General features: G+C 49.4%; 1 protein-coding gene across 1 annotated transcript in view; it reads left to right on the top strand.

Moving 5' to 3' along the window:
- The window catches only part of tmem178bb (transmembrane protein 178Bb), a 38,915-nt gene extending 18,385 nt beyond the window's left edge, over positions 1-20,530 (top strand). The window contains exons 2-3 of the mRNA XM_056587602.1: positions 14,266-14,403; positions 17,012-20,530. Coding sequence (XP_056443577.1) covers positions 14,266-14,403; positions 17,012-17,262 — 389 coding nt within the window. The 3' untranslated portion in view covers positions 17,263-20,530. The remainder of the gene's footprint in view (positions 1-14,265; positions 14,404-17,011) is intronic.
- The last annotated feature ends 2,982 nt before the right edge of the window (positions 20,531-23,512 follow it).

The raw sequence follows: 23,512 nt of genomic DNA on the forward strand, positions 1-23,512 counted from the left end.
CGACAGAGAGAGAGAGAGAACGAGAGCGAGCGAGAGCGAGAGAGAGAGAGAAGGAGGGAGAGAGAGAGAGAGAGAGAGAGAGAGCAAGAGCGAGAGAGAGAGAGAAGGAGAGAGAGAGTAAGAAAGAGAGAGAGGGCGAGAACGAGAGGGAGAGAACGAGAGAGATGGAGAGAGAGAGCGAGCAAGCAAGAGAGAATAGTTTTACAGCCTCCTTGTTCGGCCACTGTCCAAAAAGTAAACCCAAACTAAATAGTTCTTCTATTTTTTTATTCCTCGCCTAGGCTCTGACCCTAGGCTAGCTTTGAGCTGCGTTAGCCTTGCTGCGGTGCCAGTTGTCTCTCCCCCGAGGAAATGGTCTGTCATGATGATGATGATGAAGATTGATGATGAAAGTGGAATCAGGGAGGAGGAGTGCTTTATCAGGGTAACACTTTACGATAAGGGTCCCTTAATGAATCATGAATTAAGGACGTCGGAAAAAAAGGGCGATAAATGTTGAAGCGCCAAAAATGAAGCGCAAGCCGGTAGGAAGTCATAGATAAGTCGGATAAATGTTGAAAACATTGCAAAGACGCTAAAAATAAAATGCAAGACCTCGGGTCATGGAAAGCGACAATAAACTTCTCAAAAAGCACACATTTCTTTGTGTTTATCGTATATTTTCCTCCCGCCCCCTTCTGCTATCAAACTGCACAAAAAAACACTTCAGACGCACACGCGCGCGGCAATTTCTCGCCGGCTGTTCCCTTCTCGACGCTGACCTCGAAATGAGACGCTGGTACGGAGATAAGAGCGGCGCCGTGCACCAGGAAAGAACGCTTTCCATCCTCTGGATATCTGCCGGGGGATCGTCGCGGCTAGCGCGTGTTGAAAAGTCTCGCGCCTGCAAAGGGCGAACGGGCCGATCGATTCCAAGGAGCACTTCCTCTGGCTTTATCCATCGCACGCGAGTGAGCGCGCACGCACGCACGCCGGACTCTGTGTGTGCGTGTGTGTGTGTGTGTGTGTGTGTGGGCACACACACACACACACACACACACACACACACACACACACACACACACACACACACACACAGGGTCCACTCTCTTTAGACCCGTCTGTGTGCCGTCCACCGACGGGTAAGTTTTCAAGTACTGCCCTCTGACACGTCCGGGAGTGTGTCTGACAGCGTGTCACCTCCCTCCCCTCCCTCCCTCTGTTTCTTCCTCCCTCTCTCCCACCATTTCCTCCCTTCCCTTCTATCCCTCCCTCCCTCCGTCCCTTCATGAATTTCTCCCTCCCTCCCTCCCTCTCACACACTCATTTCCTCTCCTCCCTTCCTCCTATCTCCCTCCCTCCCTCCCCCCTTCTCCCTCCCTCTCCCTCCCTTCATTATACCTCCCTCCCTCCCTCCATTACCTCTCTTCTTTCCATCTACCTCCATCCCTCCCCACTCCCTCCCTCCCTCCCTCCCTCCCTCCCTCAATCCATTTCCTCGAATCTCCCTCCCTCCGTCTCCCTCCCTCCCGCCTGCCCTTCATCCATCCCCCCCTCCCTCCCTCCTTCCCTCTCACTCTCCCTCCCCCCCCCCCCTCCCCATACTGCGGTTCAGATCACTTGGCCCCCAACACGCCGGGGGCCAGGGGTGGGGTGGGGGGGGGATGTGATGACTCGTACAGAGGCCGCAGATCTGTCAACACCGCTCACACGGAGAGTAACACTAGTGTCACACACACACACAGACACACACAGACACACACACACACACACACACACACACACGCGCACACAGCCACACACACACACACACACACGATATTTTGGTTGTTTGGAGCTAACAGTTGCTTTCCGTGTGTGTGTGTGTGTGTGTGTGTGTGTGTGTGTGTGTGTGTGTGTGTGTGTGTGTGTGTGTGTGTGTGTGTGTGTGTGTGCGTGCGTGTGTGTGCTTCTTGGCTTATTGGTTTCACACACACTATTTGAGAAACAGATGGAGGGAGAGAGAGCAATAGAGAGAGAGATAGTGAGATGAGGGAGGGAGAGAGATAAGCAGAGAGTGAGAGAGGGAGAGAGAGAGAGAGAGAAAAGGAAGCGTGAGTCTCTCAGCCGCTGGAATTCACGGCGCATTATCTCACAACATGTCCTGTTCATTTCCGCTCTTTTTAAAACCCTCTCTCTCTCTCTCTGTCATTCTCCCTGTCTCTCGTCCCCCTCTCTCGGCCTTTTATCTCTGCCTAAGCTCCTTCGATTCTCTCTCTCTCTCTCACTCTCCCTCTCTTTCTCCACACATCTCCTCCAAATGATGTGACACTCTCATTTCCCTGACTGGAGAGCCGAGTTATAAAGTACCGAGAGCCATCTCCTTCCCCCCTCAATCTCCTGCTCCTTCTTTTATATTCTTAACCCTTTCCGCCTCTGTTCAGCGTCGAGGCTGAAGTCTGTTCGTCGGCACTTCTGAGGAGTTGGAGGAGGTTTTGTTAATCGTGTCGAACTCGTGCCGCAAAGAGGCGTCTGAGGCCCCGGTTGAAAGACTACCAAAGTTATTATATTAAAAGTGTTGACGCGAAATATCGCTGAGTCACTGCAGGCCGTCGGAACGCAGTCACGTTTGAGGTGCTGGGCGGGGCTAGGAAGAGTCTGGCCAATCGGATCAGGCGACTTAAGTGTACTGGTGGAATTCAAAAGGTTCACACGTTTTCCGCGTACTTAAAGGTCAAAGAAAACTGCTTCATGAGCGAGGCTGTTATCTGAATGGAACCAGGCTTCACTTCGATAGCACCTCTCCGTTTATCGGTTAATCCTCAAATCTAAAAAATACGACGTAGAAATTCAAACTGCTATTACTACGGCAACAAACGATTGACGGAGCGAGTCTTATTTTAATTGCGTTCTAACCCTTAATCGGTCGCCGGTATCAAAGGTTGATCGAGGCACCCCTTAAACACTTTGAGTGTGTGTGTGTGTGTGTCGGGCCGAGTGGTCATGTGACCCTGTCGCCGTGGAGACGCTGACAGACAGCTGATAAGAGCGTGCCATTTGTGGTAGCCGGCTCCCGTATGCCAGCCGTCTTGTCAGACTTTACCCCCGCCAACCCCAACCGTTGCCCGCGGTGCTTTTACCCCTGGAAGGAACCGGTCTCTGAGTGACAGCTCCCCCAACCCCCCCGCCCTGGGTGTCAGCGAGTCTCTCTCTCTCTCTCTCTCTCTCTCTCTCTCTCTCTCTCTCTCTCTCTCTCTCTCTCTCTCTCTCTCTCTCTCTCTCTCTCTCTCTCTCTCTCTCTCTCTCTCTCTCTCTCTCTCTCTCTCCATTGTTTTCACCCCGGTGGCAGTTGATATGGGCTAATTCAATTAACCCCCCCCCCCCCCCCCGCACACACACACACACACACACACACACACACACACACACACACACACACACACACACACACACACACACACACACACACACACACACACACACACACACACACACACACACACACACACACCCTGGGGCTAGCTGCGGCTGCCGCCCAAACTCTTTGACACAGACCGCAAGATTTAGAGCAATGAAATGTCAGCAGAATCCCCGACCGCTCACGGAGCCTCTCCTCCCCCCCTCCCTCCTCCTCCCCCCCCTCCCCCAACTACCACCCTCCTCGCTAACACGCCGCCATGCTAACTCATTTTTCGCCGAGGCACACCCGCCACAAGCACTTAGTCACCGTATGAGTCAAGCTGCTGCCCCCCTACCCACACACACACACCCCGGTCAGGGAACACTCGGCAGTCGTGCCACTACAGTAGCTCTCTCTCTCTCTCTCTCTCTCTCTCTCTCTCTCTCTCTCTCTCTCTCTCTCTCTCTCTCTCTCTCTCTCTCTCTCTCTCTCTCTCTCTCTCTCTCTCTCTCTCTCTCTCTCTCTCTCTCTCTCTCTCTCTCTCTCTCTCTCTCTCTCTCTCTCTCTCTCTCTGGCCGAGAGAAGCCACGGAAACACAACTTATCGATCTGGAACTCGTTAGCGGATGTCTTCACCTCGACCCCCCCGTCCCCCCCGTCCCCCCCCCCCTCCCCCTTCATCACAGCCCCTCCTTCTTCTACCAAATGTAGGAAAATCCCAACTTTTAATTCCATGCCGTCACAAAAAGGCTTTTCTCTCATTGGGTCGCGGGTCCCACGGCACGGGAAACATAATTAACCAAGGCGGCGGCGGTGACAATAGAGCCCATTAACCCGGAGAGAATGTTCCGGGAGATAGGAGGCCAGCCTGCCGCCCACCAGAAACAGTCAACAAACCAGCCGTTCAAAGGCACCCACAGCAATCACAGCCGTTTCTACGCGCTGTTGTGCGTTTCTCTTAATGCATTGTCCGTCTGTCGTTCCCCCCAACGTTAAATTGTTCTTTATGCATTCCCGCACAACCGTACCATCTATTGTCTTTTCCACTTTATGATTGTTTCTGCGTTTTAATGCCAGGTTTGCTCGAGTCGCAGACAACGGGCAAATAATTAATTCATGAACCGGCTGAAGGAAGGCAGACTCTGAACCGCGTCCTGAAGCCAATATGGATCCTGTATGTTGAGTTTGTAGCGTACATACGGCGGGTCCCGCCGTATGTACGCTACAAACTCAACATACAGGATCCATATTGGCTTCTGTCCCCCCCCCACCCCCCTCTCCCCCACCAGGCCGGGGGAGAGAAGAGAGAGGAGGCGAACCGTGTGCACAATTACACTTTCTTCTGTTTCTTTGAGCGGCGCAAGGCTGTCGCCTGGATCGCGCTCCGAGCCTCCGCTAATCACACACGTATTGTACGGCGTTTGCATTCGAGCTGCGAGTGTTTTATTCGCATTAACGTGTGTGTGTGTGTGTGTGTGTGTGTGTGTGTGTGTGTGTGTGTGTGTGTGTGTGTGTGTGTGTGTGTGTGTGTGTGCGTAGCGATGAAGCGATTGATGGCTGACAATGTCTAACGGCCTAATTTAGATGATTGGTCCATACATAAAAGTAATAACACCAAATATAACATAACAAGCTGTGCGTGCGCACGTGCGCGCGTGCGTGTGTGTGTGTAATAATGCAATACACACAACATGTTTAATTTACATAGTCTCATAATTATTCAGGATACTCACGACCCCATCTTTCTGTTTGAACACTAAGCCCTAAACGTTAAACACTAAACATTAAGAAGTGAACAGTACACAGTAAACACCAGACACACTTCACCGCCCAAAGAGTGCTCAAACAAGCCGAGCCTGGTACTCTGGTTGTGATTAGCATCAATTGTAAAACACACATTCGGTTACACAAATATATCATCCGCACAAGATGACATATGGTGTTGTTTTAGATCTAAAACGAGGATTTATTTTAGAAAAGGAGCCCCATTAGTTATTTGTGCGGGTTTCGGGCTGTTATCGTTGCTGTTTTGATCCGCCACCGGTCCAATTATCATATGGCGCCTACATATGTGGCGACACTTCGGCCTCTCAGCCAATCAGGAACGTCGCCATCTCCCTCCCCCTCCGTTTCGTAAGTAGTTTATGTCAAATAATATGGTTGTATCGAAGGCTCCGAGTTCACTTGTCGCCATGGGTTACCAGCAAGACGAAGAAGGAAAAAAATGAAACAGCACGGATTTCACGCACGGCGAGTTTTCATCTCTCACTGTTTGTCCTCCTCCTCCTCCTCCTCCTTCTCCATCTCCTCCTCCTCCCTCTGATCATCATCCTCCTCCTCCTCCTCCCCCTCCTCCTCCTCCTCATCCTCCTCCTCCTCCATCTCCCCCTCCTCCTCCTCCTCCCCCTCCTCCTCCTCCTCCTCCTCCATCCCCCCCCCTCCTCCTCCTTCTCCCTCTGATCATCATCCTCCTCCTCCCCCTCCTCTTCCTCCTCCTCCATCTCATCCTCCATCTCCCCCTCCTCCTTCTCCATCTCCCCCTCCTCTTCCTCTTCCTCCTCCACCTCCCCCTCCTCTTCCCCCTCCTCTTCCTCCTCCTCCTCTCCCTCCTCCACCTCATGGCAGCCATATGGGCCTCCTCGTTCAGAGCGGGGGGGGGGGGGGGGGGGGGGGGTTTTGTGGGGGCGACCGGCTACCAGCACACGCCGCCGTGCTACTGTGGGTCAGGCCGGGTGCTACGCTACGTTAGCTACGCTACGTTAGCTACGCTACGTTAGCTACGCTACGTTAGCTACGCTACGCTAACGGCTCACCTTACGGAACTATTAAATAAGTCGGTCGCCAGGTGTTTCATAATTTGACTCTCTGTCGACAAAGTTAATCATTAATGGGAGAAACTGTGTGTGTGTGGGGGGGGGGGCAATGGGGGTGGGGGGGGGCAGCAGGCGATGCCGGGGAGTGTTGGTGAGTCACCGTTCTGGGGGAAAAAAATCGTGAAACCCGCGCCCGCGTAGCGCGAGGTGTTGCTAGGTGACGCGTCGTGGTAAACTGACTTTCCGACGTTTGTTATGAGGCGCGCGTGTGTCCACGGGGGGATCGAGGTGCACGCACTGACGAGCACAAGAAGGGAGGGACTCCCCTTCGGTTCTCCACAGAAAACTCACGGGAAAAACAACAATTTATCTTAGGCTGGATCCACGAGGCACAGCCGACGAGGCACTTTAACTCACGACAAACAACGTTCATCTTAGGCTCGATCAACCAGGCACAAAGATAGTTGTACCAGGACTCACAACAAACAACATTTATCTCGAAGGCTAGATCAACGAGGCACAACCGACAACAGACTACAACTCCCAACACACAACATTCATTCCCCAGGCTGGATCAACGATGCAAAACCAAAGATATACTAAAACTCACAACACACAACAGTCATCTCTTAGGATAGATCAACTAGGCACAAACATTATAAACTACAACTCCCAATACCCAACGTTCAACCCCCAGGCTACATCAACGAGGCACAACCAAAGATAAACTACAGCTCCCAACATTCAAGAGGTTGGCTAGATCCACTACAGTGCGCACAACCCTAGACATACTATAACTAACAACATTGTCTCATAGATCGTAGAGTAAATTTGTAGAGTAAGACGGGAAGGTGTGAGAGATAAGAGGGGGAAGACATGAAGCAAAGGACCACGGGCAGGAATCGAACCCTGGCCGCTGTGCTGAGGACTAGGCCTTGAACCCTGGTCGCTGTGCTGAGGACTAGGCCTTGTCTACATATGCTATGTTGATAAATCCACAATAAATAGCAAGGAGCACGTTAATAAATCAAAACGGGAACACACCGTGGTCGAGATAACACGGTGGGATGGTGAGGTCGGTTTAAGAGATGTTTAAGAGCTGGACGGAGAGAGAGAGAGAGAGAGAGGGGAGAGGGGCGGGCGGGCGATCGGTAGACCGGGGCGAGGCAGGTGAGAGACAGCTCGGAGCTAAGAGACGACCATCTCGCCGCCGCGTGTCGGGTTACTAAACAGAGCGTTCCCGCCCGGTGCTCTGACGGAGTCGGGCGACGCCCGGTCGCCTGTAGAAACACCTGAACGCAGTGCGGAAGGAATGGCCGAAGGGGGAGGGGGCAACGCCATCGGAGCATCGCGCCTCGCATGGACGGCACAGCCTTAACTCCAACTTAACCCCTGACTTGATCTGTGACGGGGGGGCGTGGCAGTACATGTGTGCGTTAGTAGAAGCCAAAACTTGAGCGTGTGCGCATGTTGACGTGAAGATGAACACTGTTTTGTGTTTCTTCCACAACTGCCCAACAGTGGGTCATTCGACACGGTGGTTGTGTAACAGTTATACAACTTCGACCAAATTCGATTTGTGTGTGTGTGAATATATGCAGTATATCTCGAACCGATCCAACATAATTGTCTGCTGTATCATCAGTTCTAAATAGTTAATCAGACCACAAATCCAACGCTGGGACTGTTTTAATGGTGTTTGTGTCCCCCCCATTCCCAGTGCTACCCAGGGTAAAGTATCCCTCATGTTTGCGTTCAGGGCCCGGCAGAATACTAAACCTGAGAATAGTTGAAGCTATGATTACAAAGTTATTGGTGTTGGAGTTGCATCCAACTTCGAAATTGTGGAATCTTGAAAAACAAGGGAAATGCCAACCAGATTTTCAAAGCACATGTGCTCAAGGAGGAGCCTATTTATTGACTTCTTAATGATAGTTGTAAGCCATGTTGCTCCCGTTACAAACCAATGACCCGTGGTTCCTAACCAGTGGTCCATCCGTCCACCATAATCAAAAGCATCAACACAGATGAATCATACCTAATTAAAACAATTTACATTGAACCGCTTCTTTGAGGTTCTCTATGAGGTCCTGAGGGCTCAATTCGGACTCCATTTGATTCAGTTTGCTGTGAGAATCAATAACAGGAATCAATAGGGTGGAATTTAGGATTGATTTTTTTGGAATCTACTCCGCATCCCTGTTCCAGCTCATCACGGTTCAGGTCAGGATGAAAGCAGTGTCGTACAAAAGCACCGCCCGGATGAACTTAAGCCCTCGGTCAATTTAATCTGAAAGTGTTGGAGTTCTAAAAATAGACGATAGCATACTGTAATTTAATTGCTACCCCCGGATGAAAGGAGCCTTCAACACTTGAGCTGTTTTAACTGCTGGACGGATTTCCCAGAGAGTTTTCCCTTGGACAGAATAACCCAATCTCGTTCATCAAACGGTACCTAAATAATTGATGGAGTTGTGACCTCACAAATGGCGCTGAATCAAACCCTGGTGTCAACGCAAACATTTAGTTTATATATTTCAACCCCGTCACTTAAATAATATCCTACACAGCAGAAACTCGTGCCAAAAACTAAGGGGAAAAAACTGTTTTCTCCACCACCACCACCACCACCTCCTCCTCCATTTAAAAACGAGTGTGTCAGAGAACTGCTGACACCAGCACCTGCTCTCTCCCCACCCCCCCCTCCAACACCACCAGCACCACCTCCTCCTCCGTATCTGCCCCGACTAGCTGTGGGGAGATAGAGACAGACAGAGCATTTCATGCTCCAATATTTCTGTTCCAAGCCTCCCTCTGACTTGAGTGATTGGAAAGGCTGCGGCACTGATCCGCACGTCCCGTGAGCGCGCGGTAAGCCCACCTACCTCGCGTCGAGAGAGTTGACCGCAATGCATTGCTTTTTTTTTTTTTTCTTGAAGGAGAAATACTCCACGGAACGGCTGAGATATTCGCAATTATAGCAAAGCCTCACGTTGCACACAATGTGCCGGTGGTGGACTGTGTATTCCTTCGACTGTACCGACCGTGGTTGAATACCTTGTTGGATCGCGGTGAATGTTTGTCATTTAATGTTGCATTCACGGGTGACTGGTTCACCTTGTGTTTGCCATCGCAGAATTCTTTTCCTCCGCAATGTTGTGTCATGGAAAAGTTTACTTTACAGTCATGAATGTTATTCTGTTGTTATCATTCGTTGAATATTCATTCGGCATTTTCTCGAGAGGGTATATACCCTGACCTGGCTCCTCCAGGCTACTCACTCTGTGGGATCATGGCATGGTGAAACCTACGCAAGCTACTCAGATGTCTGTGTATAAATAAAACAATACAAGTGGATCCTTCATCATCCGTGCGTCAGAAGGCCGCGATCTTATGAACAGACTTGACCAACACAGCAGGAGTCGAACAGACCATACAAATCAAGAGATCGCCTGAATCACTTCTCTAAAAATATTTAAAGAAAAATCACATTTAATAACGAGAGTGGCTCTGAGTTTTGCCAGACAATGTTAATCAATGCTAATTCATTCTGTCAGGGGATAGAAAAAACAGCGCCTGTAAGAGCATATGACTGCCTAGTGCATGACGTCTCCGACAGACATCGTGGCTATTCTCGACCATCTCTCTGTGACTCAATGCTGCCGCTGCTGCTGTGGCAGCCAAGAGCCGGAGGAGAAGTGGCCAGTGTTTCCCAGCATGCAAATGGCCCCCACTGTACAGGTCATAGGTTTCCGTGGTTACAGTCCCTGAGTGACACGCGTCCTGACAGGCGGTTGCGCACCAGCTCTCAGGGCGTGAATCGGCCCCTCAAGATCTGTCAAAAAAAACGGAAAAAAAAAACACACAAAAAAACCGCTTTCCTTGCAGGAAGTAGACACTTTAAGCCTGACAAACGCTGGGGGCAGTTTGGGTAAGCTACGCTCAGTAGGGGGGGGGGGGGGGTCTCAGCGGGCGCAGAGGTGTCATCTTGTCAAGGCGGTGAAGGACACATTTACACCGTCCGTGGATTTGATAAACGTACGTCTCTCTGATAAACGATTGCGTCACGGGAGGCTTAGAATAATAATAGCTAATCCCCCGCTGGGTCTTTTAGCTACACCTACCAGCGGGCATTAGTATAACTTGTTAATGCTAGATTATACAATATCGCCTAGCTCTCAGTCCCCTGTGGTGCATTTAGGATAAATCCTACCCACAAGTGTGCGTTACATAACATGTGGAATATACAGTATAGCTTTTTCTTCTTTTAGGTAGCTCAAAACTCACCTGTTCAGAGTTCACCTAGACTCTGCTGAGCCATCCAGTCCCTCCCTCCCACTATTATATGTAGGTACGGACTTAATGTACGCACTTACTGTACTTACTTTTGTATTAATTCATCGTGCTTAATTGTGCTGCAGTAGCTAGCTTTCACTGCTGTATACAGGGAATGGGTTAGCCTTGTGATTGTTAGTGCTTGGCACTTGTTTCTTTGAACATCTTTAGTGTACCGATAGCGGTATATTATTGTTTCACTTCTTATGACAAATGTACTTATTGTAAGACGCTTTGGATAAAAGCGTCTGCTAAATGTAAATCTAAATGTAGGTGTATCTTCTAGTGTACAGTAGCATAGCAGCATCTTATGACACACCTTCGTCCCGCGCGTGTGGACCCATCCGCGTTTTGGGCTCATTATCTCAGAGTGTTACCCAGGGCAAGTATTCTGCCCCGTCCCCACCTCGCCCCGCATTACGTTAGTTATTATACCCCGGGGGGCAAAGTGTGGCTCACTTCAGATTAATATCTAAATGGGGGAGGAGGAGGAGGAGGAGGAGGAGGAGGAGGAGGAGGAGGAGAGGGAGGAAGAGGAGGAGAGGGAGGAAGAGGAGGAGGAGGAGGAGAGGGAGGAAGAGGATGATGATGATGAAGAGGATGACGATGATGATGATGATGGCGAGGAGGAGTTTTGGGAGTCGGGGGGGGGGGGGGGTTTAAGCCTCAGGCTCTGCTCCTCGTCGCGTGTGCTCGTCATTACCGTCCAACATGCTAGCAAGCCCTTGGCTCTTCCCCCCCCCCGCCCTCCCGACCCTTACAACTGTCGCCTCGATCCCCCCCTTGTGCGGTGACGACAAGGGGACCCACGTGGCGTAGAAATCGGCGCTCTGCTTTCCCGCGGGCGCCACCTCGCCCCCCGTCTCGTCTCATCCCAGCCTCCGTCGCCTCCCCAGCGCGACAGACGGTTAGCGGCCGCGCGGAGGACAGATGTGCGAATTAAAGAGGAATAACATTCACTCTCACCCCCCTGTCACCGCAGCCAAGGGAATGTGGAGGGGGCTCTCTCTCTCGCTCTCTCGCTCTCTCTCTCTCTCTCTCTCTCTCGAAAATGGTTTAAGGGGGAGAACAGAAACCTTCCCTCGTCCATTTTAAACTGCTAATCTGCGATTGGAAAAACACATCCATCGCCGTCGCGGTCTTGACGAGAATGGTGTAATGTGGTTTGCATGGATTGTCTGTGCTAATCCGATTGTGCCAACGATGCCAGCTAGCAGTTGGCTGGGTTCGGGGGGGGGGGGGGGGGGGGAGTGTGTTGAAATGATGAGGGTTTTCGTCAAGCAAATCAGTTGCCTACGACGTGGTGTGTCCAACGCGGACGTGGAAGAACACGGATGCGCTTTTATTGATTTCCAAGCATTCCGGCGTTTACGTTGCAAAGTTGGCGGAGTCGTTGAGACTGTGTTTCACACGCCGTCGAGTGTGATAGGTTATTCTCGCAAGAGGAATGGAGGTGTCATGAGTCGGCGAGATACAATCATCATAACTCATCATTTCTGCATTCTCGAGGGGTTGTAAAGATATGATCTTTATGGCTCGTCATTTCTACATCCCTGAGGGTCGTAAAGACCCAATCTTTATAACTCATAATTCCTACACTTCTCTGCTAAACTGGAGGGCGAGGGAAAGAAATTTTTCGCATTTCGTATTCTGGCTTTCTAAATCAAAACGAAGCTCCAAATTTCAAGCATCATTAATGTAACGTTGACTGTAAATACTGGCTATACATCAGCCGGTAGCAACTTCATATATCCGTGATAAGAGCATTGGACAGAAAGTGGATGGAATGGGCTTTGATGTGCTACTACAGACAGTCATGGTACGTTAAGAGGAAATGGCATAGGATTAGTTTAGTCGTGGTTCAAACCCATTGAAGAGAGTAGCAATGGATACTAGAGACTGACCTTCCGTCTTGTTTCACGCCCCTAGAGATCGCCTGCCAATCAAGATTAATATAGTTACTACCGGGAAGAAAATACAATTATAATCTAGCCCAGGGGTTGGCAACCCTTTACATTTGGCATTTCTGTGACTCTTGTTCAATAAAATAAACGTTCCATCGTATCCCAGAGACACTTATACAATATTTTGTACAATATGTAATTCCATTTCCATAATACAATCTACTTTCAACCTCGTTTTGTCAGCCAGTCACTGGAAGAGGAGAGGTTTGTGTTTTTAAGTGATTGTCGCTCGGGTCCTGAGTCCTGACCTCTGATCCTGACAAAATAAAAACGGTACCTCTTGAGATGTGTGTATACATATATACTGTGTGTGTGTGTGTGTGTGTGTGTGTGTGTGTGTGTGTGTGTGTGTGTGTGTGTGTGTGTGTGTGTGTGTGTGTGTGTGTGTCACTTGGTTCTATGAACGTTCTCACCGAGAGTGATAGATATTGTCGTTTCTCTTTCTTCTGACAATGCACTTATTGTAAGTCGCTTCGGATAAAAGTTTCTGCTAAACACCCTGAATTTAAATTTCAATGTTAATGCGTGCGTGCGTGCGTGTGTGTGTGTGTGTGTGTGTGTGTGTGTGTGTGTGTGTGTGTGTGTGTGTGTGTGTGTGTGTGTGTGTGTGTGTGTGTGTGTGTGTGTGTGTGTGTGTGTGCGCGCGACCGCACGCTCGCCCCTCCCTTCCGTGTTTCGTGCATCCAGTACAAACTATCATCAACGCAGTGCAAAACCCCACCCACACGTCTTTGATTGGTCGGAATACTATTTCTTTTTGGTTTTCAGTGGTCGGTAGTACCATTTGTTTTTGTGTTCGATCTCGGGGCACAGGCTGCCTACAGAGACGTGTTTTTTTGGACGGGCAGCTAACGGATCGTGAGGAAAGATCAGATGAATGAGATCATTCATGCGTCGGCCTATCGTCGCTGAAACGACCTTTAACGTGTGTGCGTGCCCTCTACCTGCAGACCTTTAACGTGCGTCCCCTCTACCTGCAGACCTTTAACGTGTGTGCGTCCCCTCTACCTGCAGACCTTTAACGTGTGTGCGTCCCCTCTACCTGCAGACCTTTAACGTGTGTGCGTCCCCTCTACCTGCAGACCTTTAATGTGTGTGCGTCCCCTCTACCTGCAGACCTTTAACGTGTGTGCGTCCCCTCTACCTGCAGACCTTTAACGTGTGTGCGTCCCCTCTACCTGCAGACCTTTAACGTGTGTGCGTGCCCTCTACCTGCAGACCTTTAACGTGTGTGCGTCCCCTCTACCTGCAGACCTTTAACGTGTGTGCGTGCCCTCTACCTGCAGACCTTTAACGTGTGTGCGTCCCCTCTACCTGCAGACCTTTAACGTGTGTGCGTCCCCTCTACCTGCAGACCTTTAACGTGTGTGCGTGCCCTCTACCTGCAGACCTTTAACGTGTGTGCGTGCCCTCTACCTGCAGACCTTTAACGTGTGTGCGTGCCCTCTCCCTGCAGACCTTTAACGTGTGTGCGTCCCCTCTAGATGCAGACCTTTAACGTGTGTGCGTCCCCTCTACCTGCAGACCTTTAACGTGTGTGCGTCCCCTCTCCCTGCAGACCTTTAACGTGTGTGCGTCCCCTCTACCTGCAGACCTTTAACGTGTGTGCGTCCCCTCTAGATGCAGACCTTTAACGTGTGTGCGTCCCCTCTACCTGCAGACCTTTAACGTGTGTGCGTGCCCTCTACCTGCAGCCCTTTAACGTGTGTGCGTCCCCTCTACCTGCAGACCTTTAATGTGTGTGCGTCCCCTCTAGATGCAGACCTTTAACGTGTGTGCGTCCCCTCTCCCTGCAGACCTGCGGAGGATGACGGCGGGCTTCATGGGCATGGCGGTGGCCATCATTCTGTTCGGCTGGGGCATCGGCGTGCTGGGCTGCTGCTGGGACCGCGGCCTCATGCAGTACGTGGCCGGGCTGCTCTTCCTGATGGGAGGTGAGACGCACAGCCGGTCAATGGGGGAGTGAAGGGAGGAAATGGGGGAGTGAAGGGAGTCAATGGGACTCCCCAATGGGGGGGTAAAGGGAGTCAATGGGGGAGCAAAGGGAGTCAATGGGGGAGTGAAGGGAGTCAATGGGGGAGTGAAGGGAGCCAATGGGGGAGCAAAGGGAGTCAATGGGGGAGTGAAGGGAGTCAATGGGGGAGTGAAGGGAGCCAATGGGACTCTTCAATGGAGGAGCAAAGGGAGTCAATGGGGGAGCAAAGGGAGTCAATGGGACTCTTCAATGGGGGAGTAAAGGGAGTCAATAGGAATGTAGAGGGAGGGACTGCTCTTCCTGAAGGGAGGTGAGACGTACAGCAGGTCCATGGGGGAGTAAAGGGAGTCAATGGGGGAGTGAAGGGAGTCAATGGGGGAGTAAAGGGAGTCAATGGGGGAGTAAAGGGAGTCAATGGTACTCTTCAATGGGGGAGTAAAGGGAGTCAATGGGGGAGTCAATGGGACTCTTCAATGGGGGAGTAAAGGGAGTCAATGGGGGAGTAAAGGGAGTCAATGGGACTCTTCAATGGGGGAGTAAAGGGAGTCAATGGGGGAGTAAAGGGAGTCAATGGGACTCTTCAATGGGGGAGTAAAGGGAGTCAATGGGGGAGTAAATGGGAATCTATGGGAATGTAGAGGGAGGACTTTGTCAAGCGACTGTTTAGGGAGTTTAGAGAAAAGCTAATATAATTGTTTTTTTGGTGTTTAAACGTTTTGTCTAATTGTGCTTTTAATGTGTTATCGTCGGTGAGTAATCCCTGGAAAATGAGATGATTAATCACAAGGTGTTATTCCTAATAAGTAATCCCATACCATTTAATTTTACAGAACATTACATTAAGTTAATTCTCAGTCAAAAATAAATGGATGCGCCCTATCTACATTTATCATTTTATGGTGAATTAAAAATGTTACCTTGTTTTTTTTTCTGAATGGTTTTCGGTGGTTTGTACCACAGGCCTCCTCTGTTTCAGAAAGAGAAGAGTTTCTGTGTCGTGGGCAGTTCAACTTATTGGCTGCTTGATTTGAGTAGAAGCTCATTAGATAGAAAAAACTAAATAATGTGATTAAATCGCTCACACACACGCACACACACGCACACAATAACGCACATGCACGACAGGCGCGCACACACACATACACACACACACGTACCTAGACAGACTTCACCCTTCGTGTTAGTCCTCTTCGTTCTGTGCAGCCCCTTGCATCGCTAGAGGAGGCATGCTGGGCCTCAATTAAGTCTGGCTCCGGATTACAGCCATGCCCTTTGGTTGTATAATGAGCAAGCAATTACAAAATAAAAGCCCCTGGTGTTTGGTAATGGAAGTGGGGGCAGGAATCGTGATCGGACACCGCGGCCGCGCGTGATCACGTGACTGTGTCCCCGGGTCACATGATGCAGAAGCAGAAGGCTAAATTTAGACGTAGTCGGCTTGAGCCACGTAACCGTAAGGAAATCAGTTTAAAACTCATCGGCCCTTAAGATATACAGGAACTAGCCGCGGTTGAGCTGCTTCCTGGAGACAGGACAAGCTGCGGCCGACATGAAAGATTAAAATTGTTTGGCGGAAAATAAGAAAACCAAAATTATAAACAGCACCAAAGGAACGCCAGCCAAAGAGTGCAGCCAGTGGGTGGCTCCGTAACGAGACACAGGCCTACCGCGGTCCTTCAGAGGAAGCTGTTCCCCAATCAGACTGATTTGTAACACCTGTGTCTCATTAGGCGTCTCAGCCTAGCGCTTCCCTGACTCATATCACACTGCACCTCAGTCAGGGTGTCACCTGTAGTCTGTCGAGTGTAGTTGTGAATGTCACTTCTGTTGAAGCCGGTCTGATGTTAGACTAAAGAGACAAGAGAGAGCAGGAGAGAGCAAGATTTTTGAAAGTGAGCCACAACAGAACCATCGCTCCCATCTCAGCTCCCCTCCCTCCCTCCCTAGGTTTTTGCATCACTGAGTTGTTGCGTTTCACGAGCATGTGATTGACAGGCGAGCTGAATCCTCCGAACCAATCAGGGAGGAGGAGATGCCCTAATGGTCAGAAACCAACCCGGGAGCAGTCTCAACTCTAAACAGGCTCACACGGAGGCAGGCGCAGCCAAGCCCGAAATAGATATTCTCACAGAGCATCTCACTCCCGAGCAGCTGACGGATGGCGAGGCCGTATCTAGCACAACAAGAGAATACAGCAAAGCTTAAATCGTACCCACAGCCCCTTACAATTATTTATGAGTTTTGTTTTTAGCGACTATTTGTGTTATTTACCTTTTCGCCTTTCGAGTTTTCGTCCCTTTTTTGGTCATCCTTTTTAGAATTTACTTCTCTCTCTCTCTCATACCAAAACCACAAACATACAAGAACACACACACGCACGCACATACAAGAACACACACACACACATACAAGAACACACACGTACACACATGCATACAAAAACACACACACACACACACACACACACAGAAGTGTATTTACACAAGTGCACACGAGAACACGTGTATGAGTCTTGCGTGCGTCATGTGACCCTGCTCTCCCCCTCCCCCCTCTCCCCGTCTCCCCAGGGACCTTCTGCATCATCTCGCTGTGCACCTGCGTGGCGGGCATCAACTTCGAGCTGTCCCGCTACCCGCGCTACCTGTACGGGCTGCCCGACGACATCGGCCACGGCTACGGCTGGTCCATGTTCTGTGCCTGGGGTGGCCTGGGCCTGACGCTCATCGCCGGCTTCTTCTGCACCCTGGCGCCGTCCGTGCAGCCCATCCCGCGCTCCACCTGCCCCAAGACCCGACAGGAGAACGGCACCGTCTGCTAGAAGGGCCGGGGGAAGGGGAGAGCTAAGCTAACCAAGCTAACTACGCTAACTACGCCAACTCGCCAAAACGACTAAATGGAAAAACCGCCCCCCCCACCCAGAAATACAAACTCCTCCTCCCTGCCTCCCGACCCCACCGCCTCCTCCTCTTCCTCTTCGTCCTTCCTGACACCCACACAATACCATCCCCAAAACAAACACACACAAACACATACAGTTACCTTACCGGGTTCGGGAAAGATATGCCGCGACCGACTTTGAACTTTTCAGTAAAAAAAAAAAACAGGGAAAAAAGGACATCGGAAACTTACCAACCAACAGACAGGACTGTTCCGTGCGTTTATTCGTCGATTCATCGGAAGTCCCTCCCGGTTGGCGAAATGTGTATTTTCTTTCCGAGGGTACATTTATTTTTTATTCTGTGGATGTGTGTGCGTGTAAAACCCACGGGTGAATTCATGATCTGTATCTAAAGAGTACAACCGAAACATTAATGTCGGAGAAAATTATTGAAACAAGGATTTGTTTTTCGTTTTTGTGGAGTTGATACCGAAACCGAAGAGGATTCGCGAAGGGGGTAAAAATTATTCAAAATAAACACGAAAAACAAAAACATAACGACGAGGTAATGACGGAGTGGTGACATCTTTGAACGGGAAAGCGTCAAAGCGGAAAGGAGCTTAGACTTAAAAAACACACTTTTGACACGGGACAATTGATGGAGCGGTATCGACAGTGTTGAGGCTGAACGGTCACAGTGCTGGGAGCGACGGGAAGAAAACCTGGACTTCTTTCACTAGAGATCCAATCAATGGATCCACTGGACTCTCCCAGAGAGCCTAGAGATCCACTGGACGCCCCGTGAGACTGTTTGACGGCATTCTCACACGGGATCCGGAACAATCCTTACGCTGAGTGCGGAGAGAGCTGGACTTTGCCAAAATGGACAACCGATATTTCCTTTGTTTTTGGTGGGCTGTGCTGTATTCGTCTGAGGAGCCCCTTCCCCCCCCAGCTAAACAAAAAAGCAACTACTGACTAGTGGGCGTAGAGGGGGGGGGTCAACACATTACTGTACAGAATATTCCAGAGGGGCGACAAAACAAAAAAAATGACAGGATCGAACCCACGCTTCTAAGACATTCTCATTCTCCTGCCGTGCATTTCACTCCATTCCATGGGACTCTGTGTCCCACGTCGTGTTTTATACATTACCACATTCCTCTCTCCTCGTTTTTCATCTTCTTACTAAAAAGTGACGTTGATTCCGCCCCCGCCCCCATTTACCCACAATGCATTTTGTTAACGAACTTTCGTCTGACCCGTAACGGTTGGTTTTTCGGGGGAGTGCGCCATGTTTGTTTGAGTTTTGCGTTGTGTTAATCTTACAGCTACACGAGTGTGTGTGTGTGTGTGTGTGTCTGTGTGTTTTACACAGTCTCTATCGAATAAGAAAAACGAGATACAAAGTATGTTGAAACATTTATAATAACAAAGTCAACTCCTGCTTTGGGGACAGAGATGAACACAGTCAAAGGCCGACAGAGAGAGGGAGATAGAGGGAGAGAGACAGGAGAACTAGAGAGACAGGGAGGGAGAGAGATTCAGTATCCTGTCCAATAGAGGCAAGCCAGTCGACCGATTTGACTTGAACCTTCTCCGGCTGATCCAAGATCGTCTGCATGTGCGTGCCTGTGTGTCTGTGGCATCAGACGGTGAAAACACACGCACACGTTCCCTCCCTCCCCCCCCCACTCACTTCTTCCAGGGAGAGCGTTGTATCGTTTGGTGTCGCTCCCCGGAGAAGGAGTACCCCCTCAGGCTGCGATTAGTATTTCAGAGGCGCGTCGAGATGTGAGGATTTTGGCGCCGTGCGAACGCCGGAGAACGCAGCCACCGCCTCGTAAACGGAGGCAGCTTTGACGCGCGGCGGCGGAGCCTCGTCCTTGGGTAAACTCATCCGGAATGCAGGAATATTAAAACGTCAGGCAGAGATAACTTGAGGCGGTCTGTATAATAAGGAACAAAAAATTCCAAACGTCAGGGGACGGCTTGTTGTTGTTGCAATCGTCGTTCCCGATTGGTTCGGATTCGTGCCGGCGGGTGTGACTGCGTGGGTGCGTGAGTGCGTCGGGGATTGATGACATCACTGTTGTTTGATTTCAGTGTCTGGTTTCTACTCGAAATTGATGATGAATTTTCATTGTGGAATGCTGTCACGTATTGGAATAGACATTTGGAAGGTGTGCGTGTGCGTGCGTGTGTGTGTGCGTGTGTGTGTGTGCGTGTCTGTGTGGACGGTAAAATCAACCCCTCTAGAGCAGACCCGGGTTCTTTGCACTCGCAAAAAACCCAACTGAAAACTGAACCAACCTGGAAACCTGAACGCATCAAAGAGCTAATATGCAAAACCGTTCCTCAACATCGATGAGATTAGCAACCCCCCCTCCCTTCCTCCGAATTTCCACACTACTTTGATTTATTCTGTTAAGATTAAGTCTAGGTTTCGGACCGAGATAACCTAAGAAACCGATTAAATATTCTGAAAGCAGTCACACAGAGAGAGGGTTTCCTCTTCCTCTCTCCTACTGAGGGCGGGGGTCCCACTGAAAGCCCCCCCAAAAGTAATTGACAACCTTGGAAGATGGCCACCGTTAATAACTACCGTTCTTCAAGGAGAAGGGCAGGCTGGTGGTCACGGTCCTGTTGAAGTTAGGGCGCGGTTTTATTTTTTTGTCTCCCTCTCTTAATAAATGTTCCCTTCGACACAAGATGATAATGCAATTGACCATGAAATTACTAAAAACTCGAACGGACACACTCCAAGAGCTGGCTGCGAAAGGTTTAAAAATAACCCCCTGCTGCGGTCCTCTTCCTCGCGGAGAACGTTTCTTTGGGGAAGCGCTTCTCGACGTTCTGTTAAATTGAAAATCTTTGGCGAACGCGGTAGAGTGGGGGCGAACCAACCGGGCCCAACATCTGAAGCACAGTTATCCTGACACGACTTTAAAGCCATGGTTCTGTCAGTGCTCGTTTGTACACAAGATTATGCTGAGAGCACACAAACACACACACACACACACACAAACACTCCGTCGTTGGGGTAGCATCTGAATATATTCAGCTCTCCCTGAATGGAGAATCCAGGTGGGTAAGCTTTGCTCAACACTAAAGCAACCACAACATCACGCACAATCAAACACCCACAACCAATAAGCACACACTACATGTACAAGCAGCGGTGCCTGGGTGTGCGGGCGTGAGTGAGCAGGACCCCTATCTCACGTTGTCTCTCTGTTCTTAATCATAGCCAGAATCGGGGGGGGGGAGGTGGGGGGGGGTATTGTGGTAAAAAGGTACAGGAGATTAAAGGAGAGGTATGTTGTCTTCAGAGTACACCATGGAGGGGCGGGGCTTTCCGCAATCAACTCGATACAACAGAGATACAGGACCGGCCGCCATCTTGGAATGCGGTTTCCAGCTCATCTCGGACTGTTAGCAGCCGCTCCCGACAGCGAAACCGTGTGGATTTTTTTAACCCGACATCGACGACGAGGACTCAGCATGATTCTGTGAAGTTCCAGTGGGTTTCTGACGACGGACATACTGCAGCTTTAACTATGGGAAACGGACGGTTGGAAAAAGTTAAAAAAAGGATCTATCAACCTTTAACATCAGTAATGTGTGTTGAGTAAAAAAAAAATACATTATAGGAAATTAAAGAAAAAAAAAGGAAATGTTCAACTGTGGAATGTAAAATCACTACAAAATAAATCCATCGGTGTGTTTACTAACGCTGTCCATTGTCGTACATGATATACGGCTGGTGTTTTTCTCTAGTGTGTAGAAGTGTGGTTAAATGAAACATTTGAAGCCACATAATGAGGACCCACGACTTGGACCGCAGACAACAGGTAGGTAAATAAAGTGGATTCAGTGGATCCTCACGCGAGATTAAGAGGAAATACCGCGGGAAGGAGCGGCTGTGGAACCGTTGAATACGAGTCAAGAGCTGCTGAACTGGTGGAAGATATTAAGGATTCAAGCCTGGACAAACACTGCATTGGAGCAGAAAATGAGTCAAACAATATTATAAGTGCTTTCTCCCCCTCCCCCCCCCCCAACCTAAAAATGTTTCACCGACATGTTGCCAAAACATGTTCAGGGTTCATTAGTTGTGTAAGTAAGAGGTTTGCTGATGATATTAAATCCTGTTTTTACCACTTACCAATTATGTGTTTCCACAGTGAATGTAGTTTGTCATCACTACACACTGGAAAATTAAGTGTTTCAGTATAGGCAGCATTAAGTCCACCCAAACACATCAGCCTACTTAGGTCAGTTCCACCTTTAGGTGATTATACAGGTAAGCCTTTTCCATTAGGTCAGTTCCACATTAAGCTGTATATACAGGTAAGCCTTTTCCATTAGTTAATTTGAACATTCGTTTTCTTTAGGTCAGGTATTCTACAGGAATCAATTCTCCCCCGCAGTCACCCACCTGATCATTTTCAGTCATCAAGGAAAACCTTGGTTTCATAATACATCTTTGGATTAAACTAATGTTGAGTTATGTATAGAATTCTACCTACGCATACAATTAAAAAAGACATGACATCTTACATTTGTGTGATCCAACCTTATTTTTGACTAATGAATACAAATATATATAGTTCCCTTGAAGAAAAATACTGAAAACGAAAATAAACTATGAAGTATGCAACGTTTTATGTGTACAAGACTGATAATTATCTCTTAATGTTTGCTTCAAATGCAAGATAAATAATTAATTTGCCCACACTTAAATAGTCGATAATTAACGACTATCTTCACGGCTTACAGATTAATCACGGGTAGTTACCACGAATCCTTGCTAAATTATGAATTTGAGGACTCAACTTTGAAGCACTAGCTGTCGAGTGTGACAATAAAGCTTAAAAATCCATTGCACAAAAAAGAAAAACACATTTGAGATGAAAATGAAACAAACAACACGGCTGCAATGTTTTCATTTTTTTATTTTAAGATTTAGTTTGTCGTATTTTGTTTGCTCCCAGAATCGCGGATGAACTCGTCTCTCCTTTATTAAGCTTGTTTTGTTAGCATCACGTAATTCCCCATCGTTAAGACTGCCAATTTATTAAATCCATTTTTATTATTTCTCAAATCCAATACTGCAGGTGGACCGGTCCTTCTGTAGGAAATAAAAATGAACGCAAGACCCAGAAAAACCAAATCAAAAATGTTTCGAGTGATGACATGAAAACTTGGTGACCGTCTTCTCTCATGAGCGGTTGCTTCAGTTGGCCGTTTAAACTACGCTGAACCCGATCCAACGAAGCCGATACATAACTCTCCCGAGATTAAAAACGTCGGAACGCCGGCCATTCCCTGCCTCGTCAGAACGTCATCTGATTGGCTGACGGGGGTCATCCAGACTGCATTATGCTCCGACGTCAAACACAACTCGTAACCGACGGTCGGTCTCGCTCTCTCCTCGCCTCCGGATATCGGAAACCCACGACTTCGGAATCGCTTCTAGATTTCCGACGTCGGATCGGTGGCGTCGCCGTGGGGAACGGGCGGCGGCCCGTACGTTTTAAGTGATAGTCGAGCGCAACAAAAACGAGCGCCACACAGTGGCACGGATTCTAACCTCACGCTGGACCGGGGGCGGCGTCTTAGCGCCACCGCCCCCGGTCAGAACAAGTCTCACCCAGTCTACTCGCGAAAAAGGCAATCCCTCTACGGTCATCGCACCGCCGACCGCCCACCGGCAGGAAGGGACTAGAAAAGGCACTATGCTCTGATGCAGAGGTTTGGCCGTGAGATGGAAGAATAAGTGGGGATGGGGAGGAGTGGTTCGGTCACAAAGCCAGATCTCCTTGCTACTCCTTATCGTCTCATACACACAGACCCACATTGCATTAGAAACACCGCTTCTACTCTTCTAGCCGAGTCGCGCTGTTGCCGTTTTTAAACGTATACATTTGTATTTTTGTTCGATCCCGTTGATGTGTTGCCGTCTGATCTATCTGTGCCGAATCCTTACACACACAGAAGATAATTATCCCTGCTCAGCGATGAGCAGATCAGAGCGTTTCTTCACGGAGGGGATCGTCTTCCTGGGGGTCAAATCGCTAATCTTTTAGGGTCAAAGGTCGGGCACGTTCAATTCTAGCGTGAAAGCTGGTCCTAGCGAGCTAAAAACAAGCCTTTAGACGTTTGTTTTGGCCGTGATCCGTTCACG

This window comes from Gadus chalcogrammus, chromosome 4 (assembly GCF_026213295.1).
Source record: "Gadus chalcogrammus isolate NIFS_2021 chromosome 4, NIFS_Gcha_1.0, whole genome shotgun sequence".
NCBI classification, from domain to species: Eukaryota; Metazoa; Chordata; class Actinopteri; order Gadiformes; family Gadidae; genus Gadus; species Gadus chalcogrammus.